This window comes from Ceratotherium simum, chromosome 21, assembly GCF_057802395.1.
Source record: "Ceratotherium simum simum isolate JZ-2026a chromosome 21, ASM5780239v1, whole genome shotgun sequence".
Classification (NCBI taxonomy): Eukaryota; Metazoa; Chordata; class Mammalia; order Perissodactyla; family Rhinocerotidae; genus Ceratotherium; species Ceratotherium simum.
In genome coordinates this window covers 3,949,648-3,974,683 of record NC_141920.1, presented here as the reverse complement: position 1 = coordinate 3,974,683, position 25,036 = coordinate 3,949,648, and the positions used below count along the sequence as shown (strand labels likewise).

The following is a 25,036-nucleotide window of genomic DNA, read 5'->3' as shown; positions in this document are numbered from 1 at the left end:
AGTGGAGATAACTCGAGAGAGCCTCTCCCTGGTGTTGTCATCCTCGTGTGTAGACAAGGAGGCTGTGACAGTTGGACACCAGAGGCAGAACTTGTAGGAGATAAGACATTACTTGCAAGGCGTGGGCTTATGCGACTGTGGGGCTGGCTAGGCAGGTCCGGAACCCGTGGGGCAGCCGTCGGGAAGGGCTGGAACCCTCAGGCGTGGGCCGAGGCTGCTGTCCACAGGCCAAATTTTTTCTTTTTCAAGGAGCCTGAACACTAGCCTTTCAACTGCTTGGACCAGGCCCGCCCAGACCCCCTGGGACAGTCTCCCTTACGTAAAGTCACCTGATTATGGACGGTAATCACGTCTACAATGTTCCTTACCAGCCACACCTAAATTACTGTTTGACTGAATAACGGGGCGCTTCAGTGGGGTCTGGGGTGATGATGGCTTTGGGCTCCACACTTTCGCTACAGTTGCAGCCCAGGAACCCCATAAGGCTTTTAGCATGTCCCACGTGCCCAGGACCTTTGGCTGAGTGGCCAACACTGTGCGAGGTGCTGGGATTGTAGCAGTGGTCAGCCGGTTTGAGTCCTGGGGTTTGCACACGCACTGCCTTCTTTGCTCCCATGGCGATCCCCGGGTGGGGGAGGTGTGGGGTGTCATTCACAGGCTCCGACAATGGCTTCCTCCAGGCTGCCCCACTGCTGCGTCAGAACCAGGCTTTGGGCTCAGGTCTCCTGTCATGAACCTGGTATCTTGCCTTTCCTCCCCTCTTCCTTTTCTTCCTTCTTCCCTCCCGCTCTTGTTCTCCCTCCCCGCCCCTCCCCATCATGGACCAGGCCTAGTTCTAGGCTCTGACTACACAGCACTAGATACTGTCAATGTGGTTCTTACCATCAGGGTGTTCACAAAGAACCTAGTTGAGTGGGGGGCCGTGCAGAGAATAAACATGTAAATAAATGCGTTCAGGCCACGAAGGCCACTGGTGCTCCAGCCTGACTTCCCTCCTGCAGCCTCATAATGGACAGTATGGCCCTGATTATTAAAACAGAAAACAGGCACTTGAGAGCACCTGGTGCAGAGAGGTGTTGGTTACTTCAGCTAGAGTAGTCAGGGTTGGCTTCCTAGAGGAGGAAACATTTAAGCTGAGCCATGGGAAGATCTTGGGGAACAGCCTTTTAGACAGAGGGAACAGCATATATGGTAGGAGGAGGAAAAGAAGCCAAGGTGAGAGGAAATGGGGGGAGGGGAAGGAGGGCTGGGGAGTGAGGTAGGGACAGGTCAGCAGATGAGTGGGGCCAGTGTCCTGGTCCTTCCTGGCTGGGCCTGAGCTCGGCTGGGACCAGAGTAGGCCAGGCAGCGGTGGGGACCACCGGGGCCTTTCCTGTACTGGCCCCCTCTCAGACTCCGCCCTCTGCAGCTCCTGCCCTGCCTCTCAATCTCTCTCTGGCACATTCTCTCTCCAGCACATCTCCCTTACTCCCTTCTCACACTCGCGTGCACGTTCTAGTGGTCTGTGCCTCTTGTTCACACACACTATTTCTGTCTCCCTCTCTTGCACACTCAGTTCCTCGTGCACGCTCGCTCGCTCTCCTCTCACGCCCTCACACATGTCCTGGTGTCTCTTCCACACTCCCGATTCCTCCTTTCAAAAATAGCAGCTGACAGGGCTCAGTGTCGTTTTGAATAATTTCCTCTACCTGGGCTGAGAGAAAAGAGAGAGAGTGCCTCTCACCAGGTAGAGTGTCCGGTCCTGAAAGTCAGTGGCCTGGTCCTCCTCCCGTGGGGTCACCCTCGGGGCTGGGACGGCCCGCCGCTGTCCACTGCACAGGCTGGCGGACCCCAGCTGGCAGTGGTCATGGCAACAGCGAAGCTTAGGGGCGTTTACTCTGTGCTCAAGTGTGGCCAGCCCAGTGCCCATGGAGGCTTCGCGTACATCACTCTGTAATTCCCACCATAAACCTGTGAGGTGGAGCCATCGTCACCCCCACCTCAAGGTGCGGAGAGGGACCGCCACCCTGGAGGAAGTGGAAGAGAGGGAGGCGGACCCTGGGCCCCAGAGCTGTCCCCCTGCCCTAGGAGTGGGCCTGGGTGTGAGGGGCCGGTCCCTCCTGCAGGACGCTGGCCCCGAGGGCAGAGGGGAGAGCCCCTGGCTGGCCAGAAGGCATTTCACCAGCTCTCCTGGCATGGGACCTTCCTGGACATCGGGAAGTCCACAGTTGGTGGCGGAGGACGGGCCTCCAATCCAAGCCTGGGGGCTTCCCAGAGGAGGTGAGGTGGCTGCCCGAGAACACAGGGGTTAGGCCAGCCATTCCCTGTGGCTCTTGGCAAACTTGGGAAGGCTTTGTGGGTTGTCATAGTGATAGGGACTTCTGCAATTTTGGGGCTAGCCCTGTGGGGTCAGCGTCCTGCAGTCCAGGGCACTTCCTGAGCGGTGAAGAGTCACCCCCGGCACCACCTGACTTTGCACATCCCTCAGGCACTCGTGCGGGTTCAGAGCCTGCTACAGTCACCTGAACCTGCCACCTCGTGCACTGGAGACACGCACAGTGAGTTGGCGGAGTTTTGTCAGACTGAGTTTTCCCAGAATGTGAATGCCTTGGAAATTGACGCAAGAGCGCACTTGGTTTCATTCATTCAGAACTTTACCACGAATCGTTCGTTTCGGGATATGGCTCCTCCTCCACGGCAGCGTCACTCGGAGTGTGCGAGTGATCAGTAGGGGACTCCTGGGGCCCCTGCGTTTGTGGCCGATGTTGTTGTGGTGATTGTTGTGTGGACATGTGAGCATCTGATGCCTTCGCCACGACACCTAGTGTGCTCGTGTCTGAACAATTACGTGTTGAGTGAATATCATCAGATCAAAATTCACCTGCCTTCCTCTTTTACATTACAGCTAGGACATTACAGTGGTTTTTAAAATCATGTGTGTGGGTGAGTTGGAGTAAGGGGGTGTTGCCCCTCACTGGGGGTTGAGGACCCCTGTGTTTGGAGAAGGATGTCTGTCCCTGAGGGGGGCAGCGTGAGCTGCTCGGTGTGGGGGTCATTGGGCACAGAGTTTGGAGAGGGGTCCCCAGGAACTCGCCGACTCATGGAGCTTGAGCTTTGTCCTGAGTTCACTGGGGACCCGGGGTTCAAGCTCATCGTGGAGTGAGGGTCAGCCTGCTGTGGGCGCTGGCACAAGGGGCAGCAGGGAAGCTGGGGGCCTTCGGAGGCTGGGAGCCTGGGTCAGGCGGCCAGGGGGTTGGAGAGGCAGATGGACGTGTGAAGTGTTGGCTCATGGAGCCCAGTGGACTTGGAGACTCCTAGGGGCAGGAAGTAGGGAGCAAGAGGGGCAGAGAGTCACCCAGGGGTCTGGGGCGAGTGTCTGGACGATGGCTGGCACCAGCCTCTGAGACAGGGACACCAGACGATGAGCAAGTGTGACTCCAGCTTTGGCCTTGTGTGTCTTGGGGGGCCTGGGGGTCACAAGATGCTGTGAGGGGGATTGCCCCTGGTGAGGGTCCAGCAGCCAGCGCCTCCCCAGGTGAGCCCTCAGCGGGCGATGATCCATCGTTGTGGGGTCACTGTGAGGACAAGGTGCTAAGGTTTGGGGCATACTGCTGTTCTCCAATGTGGACGAGCTCCGCCCCCTCAGCCTGCAGCCTGTCCGTTGGACTTTCTTCATGTCTCCCCCTGGAGAGGCCTCCCCTCCCTGACCCTCTCTCCCAGGCCACCCACCTGCCCCTGTGGTCTCTCCACCATGACAGCACCCGTGGGAACTGTGGGAGCAGAGAGGCTCTCATTCACGGTCCCCCAAACCCCACGCCCAGCGCAGGGCTACACGTCTGGCACGAGGAATCTTCGGCGCCCCGCTGGGGGAATCCCGGCCCAGGCGGGGCCCGCCAGCGTTCCTCGGTGACTCAAGGCTGGCGGTGGAGCAGGATCGGTGTTCCCAGGAAGGAGCTCCCAAAACAGCCGGGCGTCCCCGTGGGCGGAGAGCTGTGTGCTCTGCAGCTGCCGCTCCGCTCTCCAGCAAGGCTTCCTGCCTGTTGGGAGGAACAGCTTCTCAGCTCTTGTTCCGTGCTGAGGTGACTGCAGACGTTTATGCGAAGCCCAGCCGTGGATGGAGTAGAGATTGGGGGCGCATGCACCGACGGGCACTGCTGGCCGGCTGGGGCCGAGTCGTGCCGGCTGCTGTGGTCGTCTTGTGAGGAGGGGGAGTCGTGTGCAAAGGGCGATTCAGAAGAGGCCCCTGACTGCAGGCCCGCTGTGGGCTGGGCTCCGGGCTCCTGCATGCTTCTGGGCGCTGCACTTAACTCACAGCAGTCCAGAGAGGCGGGGATAGTCATCAGTGTGTTTTGGGAGAGAGAACGGGAGGTCAGAGGGAGTGACTTGCCTGTAGCTCTCAGGTGGCAGGGTCAGGCAGCACTGAGGTCTGGAGTGACTTGGGCCAGGACGCCTGCTCTTTACTCCCTAGGGGCTGCCTTGCCACCAGAGCGCTTCTCCAGACGAGGGTGGATCAACCCTGAGCCTGCGCTCAGGAGGCTGCGAGTCTAGAAAAGGAGGCAGGAAAGCTCACGTAAGCCCTGGCCGGGGCGGGAGATCGTCACCGGGCAGGAGGTAGTGCCAGAGATGGAGGGATTTGTTCCTGCTGGAGAGGCTTCCAGAAGGCGCCAGGGGGATGGGCAGCCATCGCAGGCCAGGGCAGGCAGTGAGTGTGCCAGCGGGGTCCTCCCAACGCCCCGCGGGGCTGGCCCCGTGTAAACTTCACTGGGCAGGTGAGGAACTGAGGCTCAGAGGGTCGGGGGCTCACCCAGCGTCACAGGGGGACATGGCGGGGCCAGACCTGAGTCCCGGCAGCCTCCTTGTCTCTTGGTGCCCTGCTGTGCAGAGAAAGGCGGCGTTTCTCTAGGTGAGTCAGGCGAGCACACAGTGTGACAGCTCAGCACCACAGAACATCATTTCTAAGGCTTCCCTGGTTTGTCATTAACTCCTTTGTAGGGACCTCACTTTGGGGGTTTTGTGGCTTTTCTGGCTAGGTGTGCTCATCAGTGGGCAGCGTCAGAGGCCTGAGGAAGAGGCTCGGAGAGTTTCGTGGTGGCTGAGAGCTTGGGCTTTGGGGATGGAGAGAGCTGGGCTCGGCTCTCCCCTCCACCCTCGAGCTGTGTGACCCCGGAGTGCTTAGCTTCGTGGAGCCTCAGTCTCCTCCTCTGTAGAATGGGCATATTAATGGTACCCATCTTATAGAGCTGTTAGAGGGTTAAAAGAAAACACATAGCAAGTGTGGGGCTTTTTATGGGGATCAGGGTGACAATGCAATTTTGATTCCTGTGACTCAGTTTCCCACTTGGCAGATGAGAGGGCACAAGATGGTCAGCAGGGACCAGAACAAGTCAGAGTCGGGGTTCACAGGCCTTGTCGAAACTCCGTGATGTGCATGCCGGGGAGAGGGGTGCTGTTCCCCAGCTGCCTTCCTTGCACGAGCCCTCAGCAGCAGCAGGCCGGGTGGCCCCGGTGTGCACAGCCCCTGGAACATGGCCTGGGGGTGGGCGTGCAGGCCCAGGTCACCCAGGAGCGGTGGCTGACAGCACTTTTTTCTCCGAAGCTCCCAGCACTCCCCACATAGTCCCTCCACCTGCCTCCCCGCTGGGCTGGGCAGGGTCTGGCCCACTTCACGGCCCCTTCTCCTTGGACAATTCTTGGGCCCTGGTCTCAGGGTCTCACTAAGCCCTGGGCGGGTCCACTGACCAGGCCATGGCAGGAGGAGAGGCCTCTGTGGCAGCAGCTCTCCTTGGGTTTGGGAGGAAGTGGCTGTTTTCCTGGATTCGCCAGGAAAGGTTGGGGCCCCCTAAGCAACAGTCGTCCCCGTGGCCGACCCCACGCCCAGCACCGTCTGCAGGTCTCAGTCTTCAGAGGCCCCCGTGGGAGCAGGTGGTGGTGCCCGAGTCGGGAATCTAGGCCTTAGGGAAGGCCAGCCCTTCCCCTCGGCCACTGCAGTCTCCACTCCAGTGTGGCTGATGAAAGGGCTGCGCTGTCAGCTGCTGAGCTGGCCGCAGCTCGCCCCGAGCCTGTGATCCAGAAGGTGGGCCCCCGTGCCCCCTTCCTCTGCAGGCCAGGAGGCTGGGTCCTGGGATGTCTGACCCCACGGTGGGCAGCCTGCTCTTTGACCAGCCTGTCCTTCCCGTGGGGGCTGAAGAGCCCATGACAGGTGCACTGCAGGCGGGCTGCGTCTTGATTATCAAGCATGACCTTTTTATTGTTTAAAATATGTATGTAATAATGACGTCTGAGGGACTTTTAACAAAAAGAAGAAAAACCGCCTCACCTCTAACCCTAGCGCTGTGCAGCCCCTCTCTCTTTCCTTCTGGTCCCTGAGGCATCTACACAAGATCACTTTGCAGCCGGGTTACTTTCCCCTTCCCTCGATTGATGTCGGGGCTCATCTCCACGAGCCGCGTTGTGAGAGGCTCCCAGGGCAGCCCAGCGATCACCCGTGGAGAGGGCTGGTGTCACGCTGCAGACGTGCACCGTGTGGTTCTGAGTCAGAGCAGAAAGACCATTGCTGCGGCCATGCTGATTTATGGAGACACGTTGGCGTGGAAGGAGGTCCGTCTGTGCCCCGTTTCTCCCTGACGGAAGGCGCTGTGCAGCTGGGTGCTCCCACTGGGTACTCAGCCAGGGGCCTCCTGTTCACCCCCGGCCTCAGAGCCTGGGTTCGGACCTGCTGTCCCTGGGCCTCTGAGCGGCAAAGCCACCCTCCTGCCATGCCAGGTGCTCCCAGGAACGTGGGCCACTCACCCCTGGCCACCCTCACCCCGCAAGAATCGGGGAGGCAGAAGGGGGTCCTCAGGAGAGGGAGGGGCAAGTCCCTAGGACTCAGCTCACTCAGGAGCTGGTCCCGCAGGTAACAGAGGAGAGCCCAGACGATGGGCGTGAGGCCACGAGGCGGGAGCTGCGGGGACTGTGAGGAGCTGAGGTGCCCTCAGCCCAGCCGCTGCCGGGCTCCACCCGTGCTGCCCTGGAAAGTCTGGACCTGGAGGCGTCAGTTCTTCTGTATCTTCAAGGTACATATTTTTTAAAGTGAAAACTCCCAATTGATTAATGTTTGCTTCACGACCACATTTTTAAAAGTACTGTGTGAGCCAAAAATGCGACTGCTGGCTGGCTTTGGGCCATGGTGCACTGTGGTCTGCGGCCAGGCTGCCCGTCCCCTCGGTGCTGTCGGTGCTGTCAGCGGGTGGAGCACTTGCACACCCCTGGCCCCGCCTGGCCTGCCGAGACTCCCTGCTGGGCTGCCTGGCTGGAGGCAGAGGTGGGAGGCAGCCCCTGGCCCTAGGGGCACGGTGCCCTGGGCAGGGCCAGTGTCACGGCCAGCCATGGCTTGCGCCTGAGCTGTACATCTGGTGTATTAGGTTAGATGAGGCTGTGCTGCAGTAATAACCTCCGCATTGTGGTGCCCTTACCAAGAGCAGCTTTATTTCTTGCTCGCCAAGTCCACTGGGTGTCTGGGTGCCTGTCCAGGGCAGCTGTCCCCCTGCCAAGGCTGGCCTGGGCTGCCCAGCTCTGGGGCTCTGCCATCTTGCACAAGGCCCCAGGTTGCCGTGGAGGGGGAAGGGCGTACATGGAAGATTCCCACCCGCTTTTCTTGGGCTCAGCCCAGAAGTGACATCTCTCCTGCTCCCAGCTGTCAGTCAGAAAGCCACACAGCCCTGCCTGGCTGCAAGGGGGCCGGGAAGTATAGGGGGTCCCGGACCGTCTGGTGAGCAGTGGGTATTTCTGCACCACTGGCCCAGGTCAGCTTCTCGAGCCCAGGGCCACTGGCAGCGGCAGATGGGGTGGAGGCTGGTGCGATGGTGCAGTGGGGCTGAGCTCCATGAGAGCAGCGGATTGGTCACCACTGTATCCCTCTGCCTGGTGGAGCCTGTCACTGTGACAGTCTGATGGAGGAGGGAGGGAGTGTCTGATGGAGGAGAGGGTGAGTGAGTGATGGAGGAGGAGGGTGAGTGAGTGTCTGATGGAGGAGAAGGTGAGTGAGTGATGGAGGAGGAGGGTGAGTGAGTGTCTGATGGAGGAGAGGGTGAGTGAGTGATGGAGGAGGAGGGTGAGTGAGTGTCTGATGGAGGAGAGGGTGAGTGAGTGATGGAGGAGGAGGGTGAGTGAGTGTCTGATGGAGGAGAGGGTGAGTGAGTGATGGAGGAGGAGGGTGAGTGAGTGTCTGATGGAGGAGGGAGGAAGTGTCTGATGGAGGAGAGGGTGAGTGAGTGATGGAGGAGGAGGGTGAGTGAGTGTCTGATGGAGGAGAGGGTGAGTGAGTGTCTGATGGAGGAGGGAGGGAGTGTCTAATGGAGGGAGGTCGACAGAGGAGGGTGTGAGTAAGTGTCTGACACAGGGAGGTCTGAGTGAGTGTCTGAGGGAGGAGTGTTTCCACTGGGGATCCTGGGGTTCCTGGCCAGCAGGGTGGAGATTGCAGCTGTGTTGGCTGAGGCTGGGAGGCCTGGGCTCACCAGACCCGGTGAGCAATATTGATGCGAATAATACCACCACAACCTGTTTGTGTTGCAGCCTCCTCCTTGTCTCAACCCCCTTGGTACCCCGTGGGTTCAGGGGCGGGCTAGGGAATTGGAGGCTCATGTAGGGGAGCGCGTTAGCCCCTGTCACCCCACTGGCAAGTGGCAGAGCTGGGACTTGAGTTCAGACTCTGTGCCCGTGCCGTGGCCCTCGGTGCTGGTTCCCGGGGAATGGAAACATGACAGCCCTCTACAGAGCCTGGGGAATGTGGATGGTACATCCGCGTCATTTGTTCTAAAGCCCATTCTGGGCGTCCTGGTCACCCAGCTGTCAGTGGTCTCGTCGCTACACCTCCTCCACCCGTTCCTCTCCGTCATTCGTCACCTGCTCCCTGACAGGTCCCCTCTGCCTCAGTCGTTTCCCGTGTTCACAGCTCAGGGCCAGGTGTGGGGTAGGTATTCACTACAGATCTGTTCAGTGGGGAGGCAGGAGGGCCGGGAGCCCCTGTGGGGTCAGTACTGGGGCTGGTTCCCCAGTACTGGGGTCCCGACAGCCCCGGGGCCCTCCCGATGACACACCCACACTTGCACACTGACCCCCGAGGTGCCACACCCCTCCCCCTGCCCTTTGCCAGGGGCTCCATACCTTTACCTCCTGCTCGGGTCCCCCAGGCCTGCCCAGTGTGCTTCTGGTCCCCCAGCATCCCCGCCTCTCCGGTGTGCACAGGCGGGGAGCAGGCAGGAGACAGACAGGTGCCTCTCTCTAGCCTGGCATTTCTTTTCTCGGTGCTGCCCCCACCCCTCTACGGTGCTGTAATTAGCCGCTGTACTCCGGCTTTCTGAGTGGGGCGAGTCAGAAATAGACTGCGGCTTCCCCAGCTCCAGGCGGCACCTGCTCGTCATCCGCAGCAGCAGCCGGTTCTGAATCAGGAGGGAGCTGGGGAATCCCGCCCGCCCCGAAGCCTCGGCCCCCTCAGCTCCTGAAGCCCAGCCACCCCCTAGCTGCGGTAGCTCCAAAGCGAGGATGCTCCGGCAGCAGCCTTCCCCTGGGCCACGGAGCGCGCTTCACAGTGAGGGAGGGGAGCCAGCACCCATTCATTTGCTCCTTCGTTTACGCCACTCTCTCTGCCTCTGCCGGCTCTGAGGTCTATGTGATCTGATCACACTTGCTCCTCTGAGCCTCAATGGCTCCATCTGTGAAGTGGGCATCATCACTCTGTGTGACTTGAGATCACGGTTGTCGTCACTCTTGCTGTTGGAAGCCCCACCCCTGCGTGGAGAGTTGAGCTGTTTCAGGCAGCAAATCGATGAAATATTATGTCTTATATATGTTTAGTCTAATGTGTATTAATTTGGAATTTGCAATGTTCTTACAGTAGAGCCAATATATTCCCCAGGTCCTGAGCATTTTGTGGAGCCCTCGACCCCTCGTGGGCCGGGGTGCCTGTCCTTCCTATCTGATGGGGGTCCCGGCCCTGAGAAGGTCAAGTCTCCTGGTGGCGGGTTCTGCTCTGTCCTTCCTTGGACAGCAGTCTAGAAGAGTCCAGAGAGTGCTTCCGAATGCAAAGCCAATCCTGGCATCCCTCACCTACATCCCACCCCTGCTTGCTTCAAACCCTGCAGCACCTGCCCGGGCTCCAGGAATAATCCAGACTCCTCACCACAGGCTCCAGGTCATGTGGGTCCTGCCCGGCCCCACTCCAGCTCTCCTGCCCCATGAATGTGCACACACCTCCATTCAGTCTAAACGGCACGTGCAGGATTCCTTCCCATCTCAGGACCTTTGCACATGCTCCTCCCCCTACCTCCAGGGCTCTCCCCTCACCTCCTTGCTTAATGATGCCCACTGATCCTCTGGATCTCGACTCAAGCGTCATCTTCCTGGGAGCGGTCCCTGGCCAGGTCAGGCTTTTATGGCGCTGTCGGGTTCTGCTCCTAGCGCCGGTCACTGCTGAAATGCACAGTTGTTTGTGTGATAATGGAGTGAATGTTTGCCCCCCACTCGAGCCTGCATTCCCTGACAGCAGGGCTGGGTGTGACTTCTCACCATTGCCTCCCAGGGCCGGGCGGGTCGTCCATACTCACTAAACCTCTGACGAAGGAAGGTCGGGTTAAGCTGAGGGAGGGGTTCACAGTGTCATGAGGTGGGTCCCCGTGCGGGATGGTCTTCCTGCGTAGGAGCGAGTCCAGATTGGGACTCGGGACCTGTAGTACCACCTTGGGGCCTGCTCCGTCGCCTCCCCCCGCTGATCAGGGTCCTCTCTCCCGGTAAGAACCACACGGGGGCGGCGGGGGGCTTGGGCTGGCAGTGCTGCCTGGGGCCCAGGGTCTTCTGCCAGCCGTGGGCTCCCGGGTCCCCCCTGGGTAGAGGGGCAGGTGAGTGACAGCCCAGCAGCCTGCACTGTGTTCTGCTCGCAGCTGTGTGCCTGCGGGGCTGCGTCCACCCAGAGGACTGCCTGTTCTAGTTCATTCAGAGGCTCCCTGGGGCCGGCTTTGGCTCCCAACCTGACAGCCTTCTGGGACACTAGCAGCCGGCGAGGCCCTGAGGGGAGTGGGAGGACCCACCGCCTTCACCCTTCGGGCCGATGGTGTAGATTTTGGTGGCGAGATGTCCACGCTTTCCCGAGACACGTGAATTAGATGAAATGCCCTTCTGGGAATTCAGCCCATGACCAACTCCCAGCTTGGGTTTTCTCGAGATGTTTCTTGAGACGTGACTGTATTCCAGGCCAGCACTGGTGTAGACACTTCTGTGCATCATCTCATTCAGTTCTCACACCTGAAGAAGGTCTATTCTAGTCCTCATTTTGGAGGAAAAGACAAGGCTCCACGGAGGAGCAGCCTCTGCCGGGCAGTATCGCAGGAGGTCTGGGGTGCTTTTCAGGTTTGAGGAAGTGCGTGGCCCCCTCCCTCTGCGATCCCTGCGGGTGCCCCGGCTGAGCGGCCGGCGGTCACTAGGCACCAGGCTCTGTGTGTGAGGCAGTGTGCGAGCGTAGGTGTGAGTGGGTGTGTGTCCGTGTGGGTGTGTGTGTCTGGTGGACACTGAGGTGAAGCGGCAGAGACCAGGGCTGAGGAAGACAGCGGACGGGCGGCAGCAGGGACAACGAGCGTGTGAAAGGCAGGGTGTGCTGAGTAAAGGCTTTGATTTCGTTTAACCTGGCCCTGGCCCATGTAGGCTCTCTTGCTGTTCCCGTTTTACGGAGTTTCGGATTCATTGAGGCTCTAACCCCTGGGTGCCCTGTTCTGAAGGTGAGACCTGACAGGTCTTCCCACACCAGTGTTTATCTGCCCTTCCCGGGTTTTCATACGTGGAATTGGGGGAGTACGTGCTGGTATATTTTAAATGCCTCCGTACGATTCCACAGTTTTTATTGAGAACCTAATAATAATGGTAGTCGTAATAACGATGGTGATAAGGATGACAACGAAAGCAGTAAAGACAGCTCACGTTTACTGTGCAGTCACGACGGCGCAGCCCTTGAGCTGAACCTTTTCTTGCATCATCTCAATTACTCTGCACGGCACCCCTGGGAAGTGAGGATATGCGGATCAGGCTCTGTGGCTTACCCAAAGCCACAAGGTTGGCCAGCACTGGAGCCAGGGTGTGAACCCGGCAGATACCTGAACCCTGTGAAATTCCTAGAAAAGCCAGCTGAGGCGCCAGGTTGCAAAACCAGCTGCACTGGCGTGCCAGCCTCAAGTGTATAGTAGGTCAGAGGGAGAGGTAGGATGCCTGGGACGCGCGCAAGTGAGAGAAGAGGTGGGGTCTGACTGATGCAGTGCATTTCCACAGTCACTCATGATGGAGCAGAACCTGCCCCACTGAGTCACGTGTGGTCCCTGCAGCGCCTGGACTTGGAAGTGGACTTGAGGGCTGTGGATGGGCTACAGCAGAAAGTTCCTGGCCGCAGAGCGAAGGCACACAGGGAGGAGCAATCTCCAGGCCAGGGAACAAATCTCTGCGCGATTGCTTTTCTGAAAACAGGGTTTGCTTGTAAATGTCAGAGAACAAGTGTGGATTGAAGGCACCAGACATGACATCTAGAAAGGCTTTTGAAAAGATAAACTCGATGTCCTTTACTTACACTTGAAACAGTAGTAATGATGATTTCTTGAGAAGCTACTATATTCCAAGCAAACGTGGTTATAAAACGCTTTTGTGCGTTATCTCACTTAATTCTCATGACTCTGAAGATCTATTATTAGTCTTCATTTTGCATGAGAAGACAAGGCTCAGAGATGTTAAATAATCTGCCTGAGAACACACAGCTAGAAGATGACAGGTCTCAAAGTCAGGTCTCAAGCTTTTGTCTTCCTGGTTCCATGTCCCATCCCCTCACGCTCTGTGGCACCACCTTTCTGGTCAGGACCCCCTGGATGCCCTTGGGGGTGGCCCTTTCTATGAGCAGGCCGGCAGGGGGCCTGGGCTTCCTGAGACAGGGATGGGAAAGCTCAGACGTCCAGACACTGCAGAGCTGACCACATCGTTGCCCTGCTCAGAACCTTCGCTGGCTCCCCATTACCCACAAATACACGAAGCGTAATCACATAGCACGTCTTTCAAGGCCCTGCAAGGTTTAACTGAACTCTTTCCAGCCCTCTCCCCTGGTGTGCCTGCTCCCATCACCCCCCCTGTCCCCCCAGCCACCAGGACTACTCTGAGTTCCTGAAGAGTTCTCTTCCTTCATCTCCCTCCATCCCCAGGCTCTCACACATGCTTCCCCTCCCCCCTACCCCACCGTGTGAATTTTCTACAACTCTGCCCAAAGTTTCCTCTTCCATGAAGCCTGCCTTTATCCCTCCTCTCCTCTCGCCCTCAGCCCTCAAGCCCAGCAGGTAAGCAGTTAGGAGACACTGTGTCTAGAGAGGTGTGGTCTTCCCACGGCTGACTCCTTCTCTTCATGCAGTGGGGCTGAGCGGAAATGGATCTCCCCTAAATTCCCTTGCTCCATCGCTCATCCATCGCATCCCCACGTTTTATTTCCTCCACGACATTGACGGCTCTCTGGAATGATCTTGTTCGTTTGTTTACCATTTGTCTGCTTTCCTCTTTAGACTGTGAGCTCTCCAGGGGCAGGGAAGGCTCCTCTTGTTCACCACAGTTTTCTGGGGTTTGGAACAGTGCCTGGCACAGAGGAAATATTCCATAGTCATTTACTGAGTGAGTGAATGAATGGCACTTGGGGTATTTTGACCCGGCTGCAGGGAGCGCCATCCAGTGAGCTAGGGTTTGCATGCATTGCTTGGGATAGATCGGGAGGCCCTCGCCCCTGGGTCCCAGCCAGGAGTTCTTGGGGGCAGGTTCAAGTCTCACCAACATGGAGACAAGATGTTGAAACAACCACCCACAGAGCCAGCAGACACACAAAGCCCGAGGGGAACCGCACAGCACACTGTCAGTGTTCAGAGTGGAGGGAGGAACAGCTGAGCCCGGGGGACGCCCTGGGCTTTGTGCTGGGACAGGGATTATAAATAGGAGACAAATATCTCTGGAGGCAACATCTTCTTTGGGGCAAAGTATTATGGCCCCAAATTCTGGGCATTCAAATGCTCAGGCCTGTCGCCTCCCCGCAGTGGCTCCGGGATCCGGAAGTGGGAAGGTTTCTGGCTCTGACCCAAGGACAGCATTATTGGAGTCACGATAATAATTGGTGCTTGGCATTAATTTTGGCTAATTATGCCTCTCTCTCCTGACAAGCCTTTTATTTACTTACGGGTTTTTTTTTCCGGCTGCATCCCCCAGCTCCCTCGGGGAGGAGCCATGTGTAAGGAATAATGATTTGCCTTCATGGCACAATCGCGGTGTCTGGGTCGTGGCCGGTGCCGGCGGCGGGAGGCGCGGGGGCGCCGGGCTCGTGCGCGGAGGTGCGGGAGGAGACCCCCAGTTTGGCTCCGCTCCCCCCGCCGCGGGCTCCCTGGCGGGGGCGGGGAGGAGAGGCGGCAGCTCGCAGTCGCTGCCCTGCGGCGGGCGCGCCGCGGGCCCCGCGCGGAGGAGCGGAGGGGCCGGCGTGGTGCGCGGCCACCCGGGGGCGCGGCCGGAGCGCCAGGCGGAGGCTGCAGACGCCGGTGCTCCCCACCCGCCCGCTGCCGGCGGCCGGGACACGGTCTCGCGAACGGGTGTCCGCGCCGCTTACACCCGCCGCCCGGACGGCCAGGCTCGGGCGGGCGCCGGAGATGAAGAGCCGCAGCCGCACGTCCAGAGGCGGAGCGCGCACTGCCCCGGCCGCCCCGTGACGGCGGGCCACCTCCCTCCCGCGTGGGGCCGGACTCGATTTGCCAGCAAGAGGCGGCCAGCAGAGGTCCCCTTCCTCTCCTCCAGCTTTTGGGGAGCGAGCTCTAGGGGGTGTGCCGGCCACCTCCGACCCTCGCAGACCCTAGGTGGAATTTGCAGGCGGCCACCATGGTGCAAAATGTAATTCTAGTGTTTTTCCGCAGACGGCTGAGCCAAAGACCTGCTGTGGAGGAACTGGAGAGGAGAAATATCTTGAAACGTGAGTAGCTGGTGGTCCCTCCAGAGGCTCCCCTCACGTGTGTGCGCTGAGGCCGGCGCGGGAGCCCGGCGTGCGGGGCAGGGGCTAACTCGCTGCCTTTCTCCCGTGTTCGAAACCCAGCCCGTCTCTGCGGGCTGAACGCTCCGTGTTCCCATTACATCTGAGCAACTGAGGAATTCCGAAAGCAAGCCCCTGGAGGAAAGTTGATACACCCAGAAATATCCCCCTTTAAAATTAAAAAAAAAACCAAAACTCTCCCCCTAGCATGATTAAATCCCTATTTTCAGAGTTAAGTAGTCAGCCCTATAGAACTAAGGGAAAGGAATGAATATCTTTTTGTGCGTGCTGGGTTTCAAGCAGGTTTCTCTGGCGGCTTTGGGTGGGGGCTCCTGATGGGCGCAGACATCACAGGCAAGATGTGGAGGGGGTCATGAATCCCACCAGAGAAGAACAGCCTCTTGGTTGGTCCACCTGAGGAGTAAAGCAGACAGCTCAAAGGAACAGTGAAGGTGGGAACATCTTCTGTGGCTGGAAACTGTGACCCCAGGGCCCCCCTGCCGGCCCCACACCCCTGGGTTGCCACAGTTTGGTGTGTAATTAAAACACATGCTGAGCATTGGTGTCCAGGAGTAGCCTCCACACTGTGGAGGACACCATTCCGTCTCATTAGAGTCACTGATGATTTGGGGAGGTAAAATCCTTCTCAGATAGTTTTTACATATCTGGCCAACGGGCTTTAGTTTTCAAAACATTTTCTAAAGAGTGTCTTCTAAGGGCCTGGATTTTTAGAGTATTTTAATTTTTTTTTCTCTTTATGTGATGAACACTGCAGACATCCTTTGAGTTTAGTTGTTTATTCCTTGAACATCTTTTTACAAAGTTGCAACAGCACCGAGGCTGACTTCCTGTCAGATAGCAGACCGCGGAGCCTCTGGTTGGTCTGGGTGCTGGGTCCTGCCTGATTCCTCTCCCCTTGCTTTGTCTCAATGCCTTCGTTAACTGCCTAAAAAATTCCCTCCTTTATAGACTGTTGGAAATATTTAACCCTAAGATTAAGAATTCTTCGTTTTATTTTTTAAACTTAAGATAGGGCAACTGCTATTTTATATTATGTGAACCAGGCCCCGTCTGAGGATTTAAAGAAAAGCTTTTCATTGATAACATGCTTCGTCAAGTGGGCAGATAGAAAAGTCAAGCCATTTGTTACCAAATATTTGAATTTTTAAAAATTGTCACTTATTTATAAAGCTTGTAAGTCACAGATGCTCCTGAAAGCAGTAATCCAAGATGTGAATGGGGCAAGTTCAAGACTCAGGCTGTGCCACCCTGGAGTGGCCTCCTGCCCACAGGAGGCAGAGGCTTCTCTCCTGGGAACCGTTTCTCCTGTCGGTTGTGACCTCTTTCCCGCTATTGTGGATGGCCAGGTCCTCTCACCAGCAAGTGCTTCTCGTTGTGTTAGTCTTTGTAAATAAACGTGGAGGCTGTTTAATAGATCTGTGCTTGGTGAATAGAGATGGCAAGTGGGTGACTGAACCGTGTGCATTCACCTTCAGTGCACAAAGGGGCAGAAATGGGCTTCCGCCACTGTGGCTGTGGCAATCCCTTCTTCACTATTGCACCAGTCGGGGGTGTCCTAGCTTGGAAGCTTCTCATGCCCTGGGTGGGAGCATCTGAGAATTCACTTCTAGTTTGTGGGGGTGTTTGTTTTGTTTTGTTCTGTGGAGGTGAGAATAGGTAACCAAATATAGTCCAGTGTAGAACATCATACCCACAGGCCCTTAACCCCGGCCTTGAACGCTCATACTATATTGCATTTTCTGCCTGTAATCAGTTCTTAGAATATCATCACGCTGTACTTGCCCCCTTCAAGTGAGGAGCTCATGACTAATTGCCATCATGTCTGAGGAACACTCAGAACTTGGCCTGTGTATTCATGGATATAAGAACATAAGACACAGTGGCCCCTTTATATATGATGGTACTAAAAATGATAAATCTACATTAGGCCCACCCAGTGTGCCAGGCATTGTACTCAGTGCCTGCCTGTTTTCCCTCATTTAATCATTACAACGTGGTTGTGAGGTTTGCCCTGCTGTCCGCATTTCCCTAGTGAGGAAGCTAAGACTCAGGGAGGTAAGAAGACTAACATGAATCTTGACAAGAGGGTAGAGCTCAAGTTCACAACCAGGTGGCCTAGCTCCATCGTGCATGGTCTAACTGCTGCATTAGGAGCAGTAATACATCTCTGATTACTTAGGAAGACTTGTGTGGGACTGTCCACGCTACTGACGTTATTTCCGGAAAACTTGGGTGTGGAGGCTCTGATCATGGCTCCCTCATTTTGTATAAGGCACAGGTTTTCTGGGTCTAGGAATAAGAGATCCACAAACCCATTGCTGAGTCGAGCTCAGAGAGTGAGCCTGTGGCTTAGGCTCTGAGGAAGGACTTCCTGGAGTTGGTGCCCTACAGAGCACCTGGTCGAGAAGGACCCTGCCGGGCACTTTCAAAGATCAGCTCTCCAGAGCACGTGCTGTGCTTATATGGCCTTGGTAATGATGCTGATGTTCACGATTAAAAAAAAAAGGAAAGATCTGATTTGTTTTCAGTGTTTTCACATGGAGGCTGCACTTGAGATTTGTCCATGGCCTATATTTAAGAAATCTAAAGAATTAGTTTCATATCGTCATTTAAATCCCTCATGATTGGCCTTATATGTGATACTATCACAGTTTTTTTTTCTAATTGTATTGCCAGCTTTCTGATTAGAGCTTATAAGTGGTTTCTTCTTGTTTATCACTTGGATCAAGAACCAGGAACATAACAGGGTTTCATTTCCTTTTCTAAAACACCTAAATGCAAGATGAATCTTCCTTTTTAAAAAAAAAAATCACTGAAAACTGCAATCGCTAATGTACTAAACTCCATATACCCAAGCCCCCAAATGCAAAAGTGTTTGGAATGTTTTAAATAAAGGCAGATAGTGTGAAGTTATGTTAACTGCAAGTAGCAGGACTTCCCTTTCTTGAAGCTGGCAGTGCTTCTAGGAGTGCTGATGGATGAGGTCCCTTTCCTAGGACTGGAACTATGTTCAGGTCAGGGACCTGAGGTTTATTTAGCAACAGAGAGCCAGAAATAGGACATCCATTATCTCCTACCCCAGGGCAAGGCATACATTTTACACTACATCTCAGCATTCTGCTCTATTTTTAGCTCCCATGTGTAGGTGTGAGCACAGCTTGAATGTTAATAGTCACAACTCACCAAGCAAAGCCAATTTTGGCGAGGGACTCAGGATCCTTTAAAAGGCATCTCATGTAAGTGTGCTCGCTTCTGCAATGGAGAGTCAGCTGGGTTCATGAGTATGTTTGGATTTGACGTATACCTTTAAAATATAAATTCTAGGCAAGCATACATTGCCCAGAAACTGAAGAGGGTGTTCCTTGTCTTAGGTTGGTTGTCTTCAAGTATGTATACCTATTAAATGGGAAAAAAAAAAAAAAAGCAAACAGTGACAGTTCTATTCATACTCATACATTCATTTATATATATATGTATATAAAATATGTATATATAAATTATCCTACTAAAGCTATTTTTGTTTGCCATCTATGTTCCTAGATATAAATATACAGATAGAGATATTTGATTAGAGCAGGGAGAGAGAGAGATCCGTTTCCCATTTCTCCTGCATCTAAATGCACAGCAGCAATATGTGAGGTTATTTCTGACATGGACAAGGGCCAAGGAGAACCAGGCTGGGATGATGGCAAAGCTCCCTTATACAAGTGTTTCTGTGTAACGAGACCATGATGTCCTGAGCAGCGACTGGCAAAGTAAAGAAAAACAAAGTTATATGGAAAAAAGTGTCACCTACAATGTGTCCTTGATATTCCTCCTTCAGCTACTAGAAATGTGGAGATCTTGAGTACACTTCCATGCCGAAGAGAAGAGTCTCAATTTGTTTCTTTCCTTTCTTTTTCTTTTTTAATCTTGCACAGAAAGGAACGATCAGACTGAGCAGGAAGAAAGAAGAGAAATCAAGCAAAGATTGACAAGAAAGGTACTATAATTTAAGTATTTTATTTCTTGAATATCAAGGGGAAAAAGGTGGACTAGAGAAAAGCTGCTTCTGTAGCACTTGGAATGGGTGATGCAAGACATCACTCTGTGATCGTGAATGAGGATTTCCTGGGCAGCAGTGAGTTCACTCACCAGACACTCAGAGCAGGGCTTTTGCCGCATCCCAGGGTATGACTCTGACATGCCTAGGGATGAGGTCCTTACCCAGCACAGAAGCAGCGTGGTGTGGCAGGACAATCCAGATGACATTTCTGTTTATTTCTAGGAAGCCAGATGTTAACTGGGCATTTTCCTCATTTATTTGAGATCTTTACACAGTGCCTGAGAAAAGCATAGCTGGATAGCAGTGTTTCGGTTACCTTTCAGACTCTGGTTACCTTCAGTTTGTCTAGAGGCTCCAGATTGCTGAAAACCTTATTAGCCTTAAGGGTTTGTATCTGGGACTCAGACAGTTTAAGTTTCCTATGGCCATTTTAGGTAGCAGCTCCATAAACCTGATCTACTTTTAAAGCTTTGCCCGTCTCTGAATTGAAGTGTTCTGGTGTTCCCTGTCTCCACTGTGCTCCGTAATAATTAATGAAATCTCATCCTTCCTGAGTTTGACTTATGAGTACCAGCAGTAGTTAGCATTTTAACTTTATCAGTAACTTTTTTTTAAAGCTTATCTAATGATAGTTGAAACCAAGAAGCTGCTGCCATAAAATTTACTCTAAGTTAATTCATCAACCTTTCCTCGAGTCTCTGCTCTATATAGGGTACTGCTCGGCTACTGGGGGTGTGTGTCCTGATGAACTATGTTAAGGGAAGGGGGTTGTAATTAAGAGTGTATAATTTAAGCCCTTTACATTACAGATTGTTTGCATTAGGGTTGTATTTCACAGTTTCAGTTTTATCTTTATTTATAGAAGTGTGCTGTTTGTTCAGAGTACTTTAAGAAAGCTTGTTTGGCATACCTAACTATGATGATCTTTTATTTTAGCTTAACCAGAGACCCACAGTTGATGAACTAAGAGACAGAAAAATTCTGATACGATTCAGTGATTATGTGGAAGTGGCGAAAGCACAAGATTATGACAGACGGGCAGACAAACCCTGGACGAGACTGTCAGCAGCAGATAAGGTACAGAACAGACCTGTCTGTGCCGGGCAGGGGGACAGTATCATGTAATGAGGGCAGATCCCGTCATGCCAGGGAGTTTATTCTCAGACAGTGGGTGCTGTCAGCTATTGAAATTAAGCCTATGCCTTGACTAGATGTTGGTTTCACAAAGACAATCCAGGCTTAGGGCTGTGTTTTCAGCTAGGGGCAGTTTTGCCCCTAGGGACATTTGGCAACGTCTGGAGGCATTGTTGGTTGTCACAAATGGGGATGCTACTAGTATGTGGTGGGTGGAGCCCAGGGATGCTGCTAAACATCTCACAATGCAGAGGACAGCCCCCGCAACAGAGAATTATCTAGTCCCAAATGTCAAGAATGTGGAAGTTGAGAAACTTTGGTCTGGGGGATGAATCAAAAGTAGGTAAGGCTGGCCTAAGAGACTAGACAACATAGGTTTAAACAAAATGAGCTACAGTGGGGACAAAGAGGAATGGAAGAGATCCAGCAGGCATTCCGGAAAGCCTCTACAGTATAGACAGGGGTGGCTCTGGATTCTGTCCTGGACTGGTCCAGTTTGAGGTGTCTTTGGGAAGCTCCTGAGCAGTCTGAACTGAATGGTTAGAGAGGCAGGAAGGCAGCAAGGAGGCAGTGGGTCACAGAGGCTAAGGGGTGAAGCAGAGGGAATTAACATTCACTGAGCACTTACTCTGCCCTGTAGTGAACCCAGCCTGTCGGGTATTATTTCATTGAGTCCTCAAAAAAATCCCTGTGAAAGAGGTGTTATTATCCCTATAGACATGCTATTGAACAGATGACGTGGAAAGGCTTGGAGAGGGTCAGTTCTTGTCTGTGGTCAAATGCTATTGACTGCAAGGATTTAAACCCAGAAGTGTCTGTCTACAGAGTCTTTCTAGCATATCTTCCTGCCACTAGTGATTTTCAGAACTCTTAAAGCCTTTAGGAAGAAGAAAATAATACATTCAGCCAGTGAGTTTGCTGAATTTGCTCCTTTATATGCTGAGTAGGAGTACGTGAGGTTATAAATAACTGCACGTGGGCATTACGTTATCTTGGAGGTGCAGACCTCCTGTAGTTGGACTGACTCTCTTGGTTACCCCCGGTCGATGCGCTCAGAGGAGTGCAGTCATAAGGGGAGAAGAAAAGTATCTTTGGCCACAGACCTGTTTGAGTATGGGAATAATACTCCGCTGAAATTTTTGACTCAAAGCCCTTGCTTGTCCCAGAGGCCGTGTCTGTTTGTGTCCACCTGGAGGGTTTATCTGAGAGAAAAGCTAGAGGAGGGCCAGGTGAGAGGCCCTGAAAGGACAATGATCCATACCTTACCCCATGGAATGACACACCTATAATATAATCACCCCCATGGAGTGACAATCAAATTTTTCAAATTACACAAAATATAAATGTATGCTGAAGTTAGAATGATTCTTTCTAGATTATCTAACTGCAAAATTCCAAGTAAGTTCACCAAAAGCTGAACTTTACTCATTATTTTGGTATTCCTATCTTGTAAGTGTCCTAAGCATGTGCCTGGTCCATCTCTGTATCGTGGAACAGAGGGCGGTTATCTTCCTACTCCAGCACAGCAACTAACTTCCCTAAACACTTCCAGAACACCAGCTATGTATTAGCTTGGTAGGACTATAAAGATGAGTAAGAGTCTAAATGCTGAACAAAAAGTTTTTTTTTTTTTGAATATATTACAAAACAACAAAAGTCAGCAAGTATTAGGAAAGGCCGTTACTTCATAACCACGATACTAATTTCCTGTTAACTTTTTAATGTCCTGAGAAACAATGTCCTGTTTTTAAATTTCAGGCAGCAATTCGTAAAGAACTAAATGAATACAAAAGTAATGAAATGGAGGTACATGCATCAAGCAAGCATTTGACAAGGTCAGATTTCTGTCTGTATGAATTTCATGATACTTATAACATGGTATGAAAAAGAAAAACACCACAAAGACCTATATTCAGATAAACAAATTCAGTATTTCTACAGAGAACTGTATGGAACAGACAGAATGCACCTCAATAAAAAGTGCTGTTTGCTCCCATGGTTTCTTATAGGGCTTGGTGAAAGGTGATATGTAGAACAGTATTATACAGGTGATTGATTGATTTAAGTAGCTAATATATATTTAAGAAAATTAGTCTCAAAGCAATGAAAGTAATTTACCTATATTTTTAACTCTCCTTCTCTAGTATTCAGAACTTTCCCAGTTTATAGAGCGCCCAATTTATTTATCCTCAAAGGAGTGCTGTGAAATTACTCCCCACCCTCCCATTTACTTTTTCCTATTTTATTTAAATTTATATTCACATCTTTAACACAAGCTAATGCTTCCCCAAAGCTCAAAGAGCATTTGTTTCCTCAGCAAAAAACTGTGTGCCATGCACCGCTCTAGGTGCTGAGAATGCAACTATGAATAAGAAAAGGAGGTTCCCTTCTTCATGGAGCTTATATTCCAGTAGGAATATATTGGCTGATTCTTCCATAATTAAGACTTTTCTCGTGAAGATGAATTGTATTCTCTGTCCATGTTATCCTAACCAGAGATAACTTGGGGTTTCTGACTGATGATGAAATGGGAAAAGACTTACTTCTCTTTGCTCATTTGGCTACATATTCTTGCAGCATTTTCCCTCCTCCTTTTCCGTGGCCATGGCAAGTCATAGTGTTTGAAGTTCTTCTAGACCATTGACCCTCAAGGGGGTGACCGTGATTCAGTGAGCCTTTAGCTGTAGCAGTGGCTCTGTCATTTTTCCTTTTGTCTAAAGATGCTCAAGCCCCAGATACAAAGAGAAAGGAACCCCTAAGTATAGATAATTGCCTTAAACTAAAATAATGGATTCCTTTTATTTTCTGTTTGTCACAAAGTGGCCACTGCAATTATTATTTAAAAGATTTACTCTGTAAGCTCAGTGTGGCTGAGGAAGAGAAACCAGGTGAGACAGAATTCCACCCTACAAGACACTTTAGGATGAATATATCAAGGGAGGAAGCGGAGGTTGGAAGGGCAGGAGAAAATGACACAAGTAAATGGTTTGTTTAAAAAATTTTTAAGGTTCCCGCCATAACTGGCATACATTTGGGCAGGAATAGATCATCTTATTTGTGATTGTTCAAAACACTCAAAAATGTTTAGGAAATAAACATTCTCTAGTAAAACATTCAAAGTTATTTTTAATGTTCACTCTGTTAAAGAAACAGGATACAATTACTGCATATTCTATGAAACAGGATACAATTACTGCATATTCTATGTATGGTAATGTCAAAATATTTAATACGTTTTCCCATTATACATTATTAAAAGAGATGTTTACTAAAAATATGTATTTTCTCTCCTAAGTCCTTCATAGCTTTCTTAGATGACAGAATTTTAAGAGTGAGTCCAAAACTTGGACATCAGGAAATAATAATGAAATTTGTATACCACCACATTTTAGCACTTGATGTTAATTTTTTAAAGTCAGAACAATATTTTTAGTCATATGAGATTTTTTTTCCCCTCCCCAAAGCCCCAGTGCATGGTTGTATATCCTAGTTGTAAGTCATTCTAGTTCTTCTATGTGACCTGCCGCCACAGCATGGCAACTGACAGGTGGCGTGGTTTCACGACCAGGAAACGAACCTGGGCTGCTGACGCAGTGAGCACCGAACTTGAACCACTAGGCCATCAGGGCTGGCTCGAGATTTTCTTAAGTGTATTAAACATTACCACAAATACATTACCAATTCTACAAAAACAAAACAAAAGCATAACTCTACTATAATTTCCAATAATTTGTTTTATCAATCAGTTCATTACTTCTACTGATTTAGCAGAGCCCTGGCCTTTCTTTGTACTTCAAGGGCTTAACTAGCAGCTTTCAAACTAAGTTGTAGGTAGTCTTAAGAATTCATCATATAATTCCTTTTGAGGTATGAGAGGGGCGGGGAGTTGGGAGCCCTTTGTGGCTCTACACTACTTTAACCAAAGCAGGTCCATCCTCATGTTCTACATGTTGGACTTCTGAGAAGCTTTTAATAGCAATCAATTTATTTGTGGAAGGTTTTGGCAATTTTAACTTAGAGACGTATAACCTTATTTGTCTTTTTATAATTTCTAGATTCCACAGGCCATAGAGATTTTCTTCTGAGAAGAATTGGTGTTTAATTTTTGATACCAACACTGAACAATCATCAGGGAACTTTCCTGAAGTTCAGCTCAAGACTACTTGCTGTGTTTGTGAGAGGAGCAGGATCACATACACAGGTGAAATCTTGGCCGCACTTACCTGTAAGAGGAGAAACCAGAGGACACGCTTCACTCTTGTTGTCTGAGGAGTGTGAACTGTTGGGGTCAGTTAAGACCCAAAGTAACTGTACCAGAAGAAAACTGTCTGCCTTTCAACCTTGCTTTACGGTTCTGCAGTGTAACGGAGGATGGGCAACGTGCATGTGCAGGCTCATCACTCCAAGGCCTCTGACATGAGGGATGTGTGACGCAGTGTCATTCAGTATTATGTTGAAAAGACATTTTTATTCTGATCACGATTAATTTGAGAACTCTTTAAGTTCATGTTATACAAATGATTTACTGTATTATACTTTTCCTTTTTTTATATAATGTCTAACAAAAAAATACAGCTGCAACATTTTGATTCCTGTTAATTTTGTCCTTTAATTAAATGACTACTTATTGCAGGAAATTAACCTGGGTTTTACATTTTCTTGGGGTTGGGATAAGAGATTTGTTAGAATAAGGATCTGTGAAATAAGTCAAATTTTATTACTTTTGAGCCATCAGAATCCAAACACATAAAAGAGAATGCCAACTTTTTGTGTGCTTTGTTTTATAAATTCTGTTAGTATATGTGGTTTGT

The 25,036-nt window shown here is 51.9% G+C and overlaps 1 protein-coding gene across 1 annotated transcript in view; it reads left to right on the top strand.

Annotated features, from left to right (window-relative positions):
- The window catches only part of PHACTR3 (phosphatase and actin regulator 3), a 243,048-nt gene extending 218,012 nt beyond the window's left edge, over positions 1–25,036 (top strand). Inside the window, exons 9-13 of the mRNA XM_087444870.1 lie at positions 14,913–14,968; positions 18,967–19,028; positions 20,028–20,168; positions 21,984–22,060; positions 24,281–25,036. Coding sequence (XP_087300996.1) covers positions 14,913–14,968; positions 18,967–19,028; positions 20,028–20,168; positions 21,984–22,060; positions 24,281–24,296 — 352 coding nt within the window. The 3' untranslated portion in view covers positions 24,297–25,036. The remainder of the gene's footprint in view (positions 1–14,912; positions 14,969–18,966; positions 19,029–20,027; positions 20,169–21,983; positions 22,061–24,280) is intronic.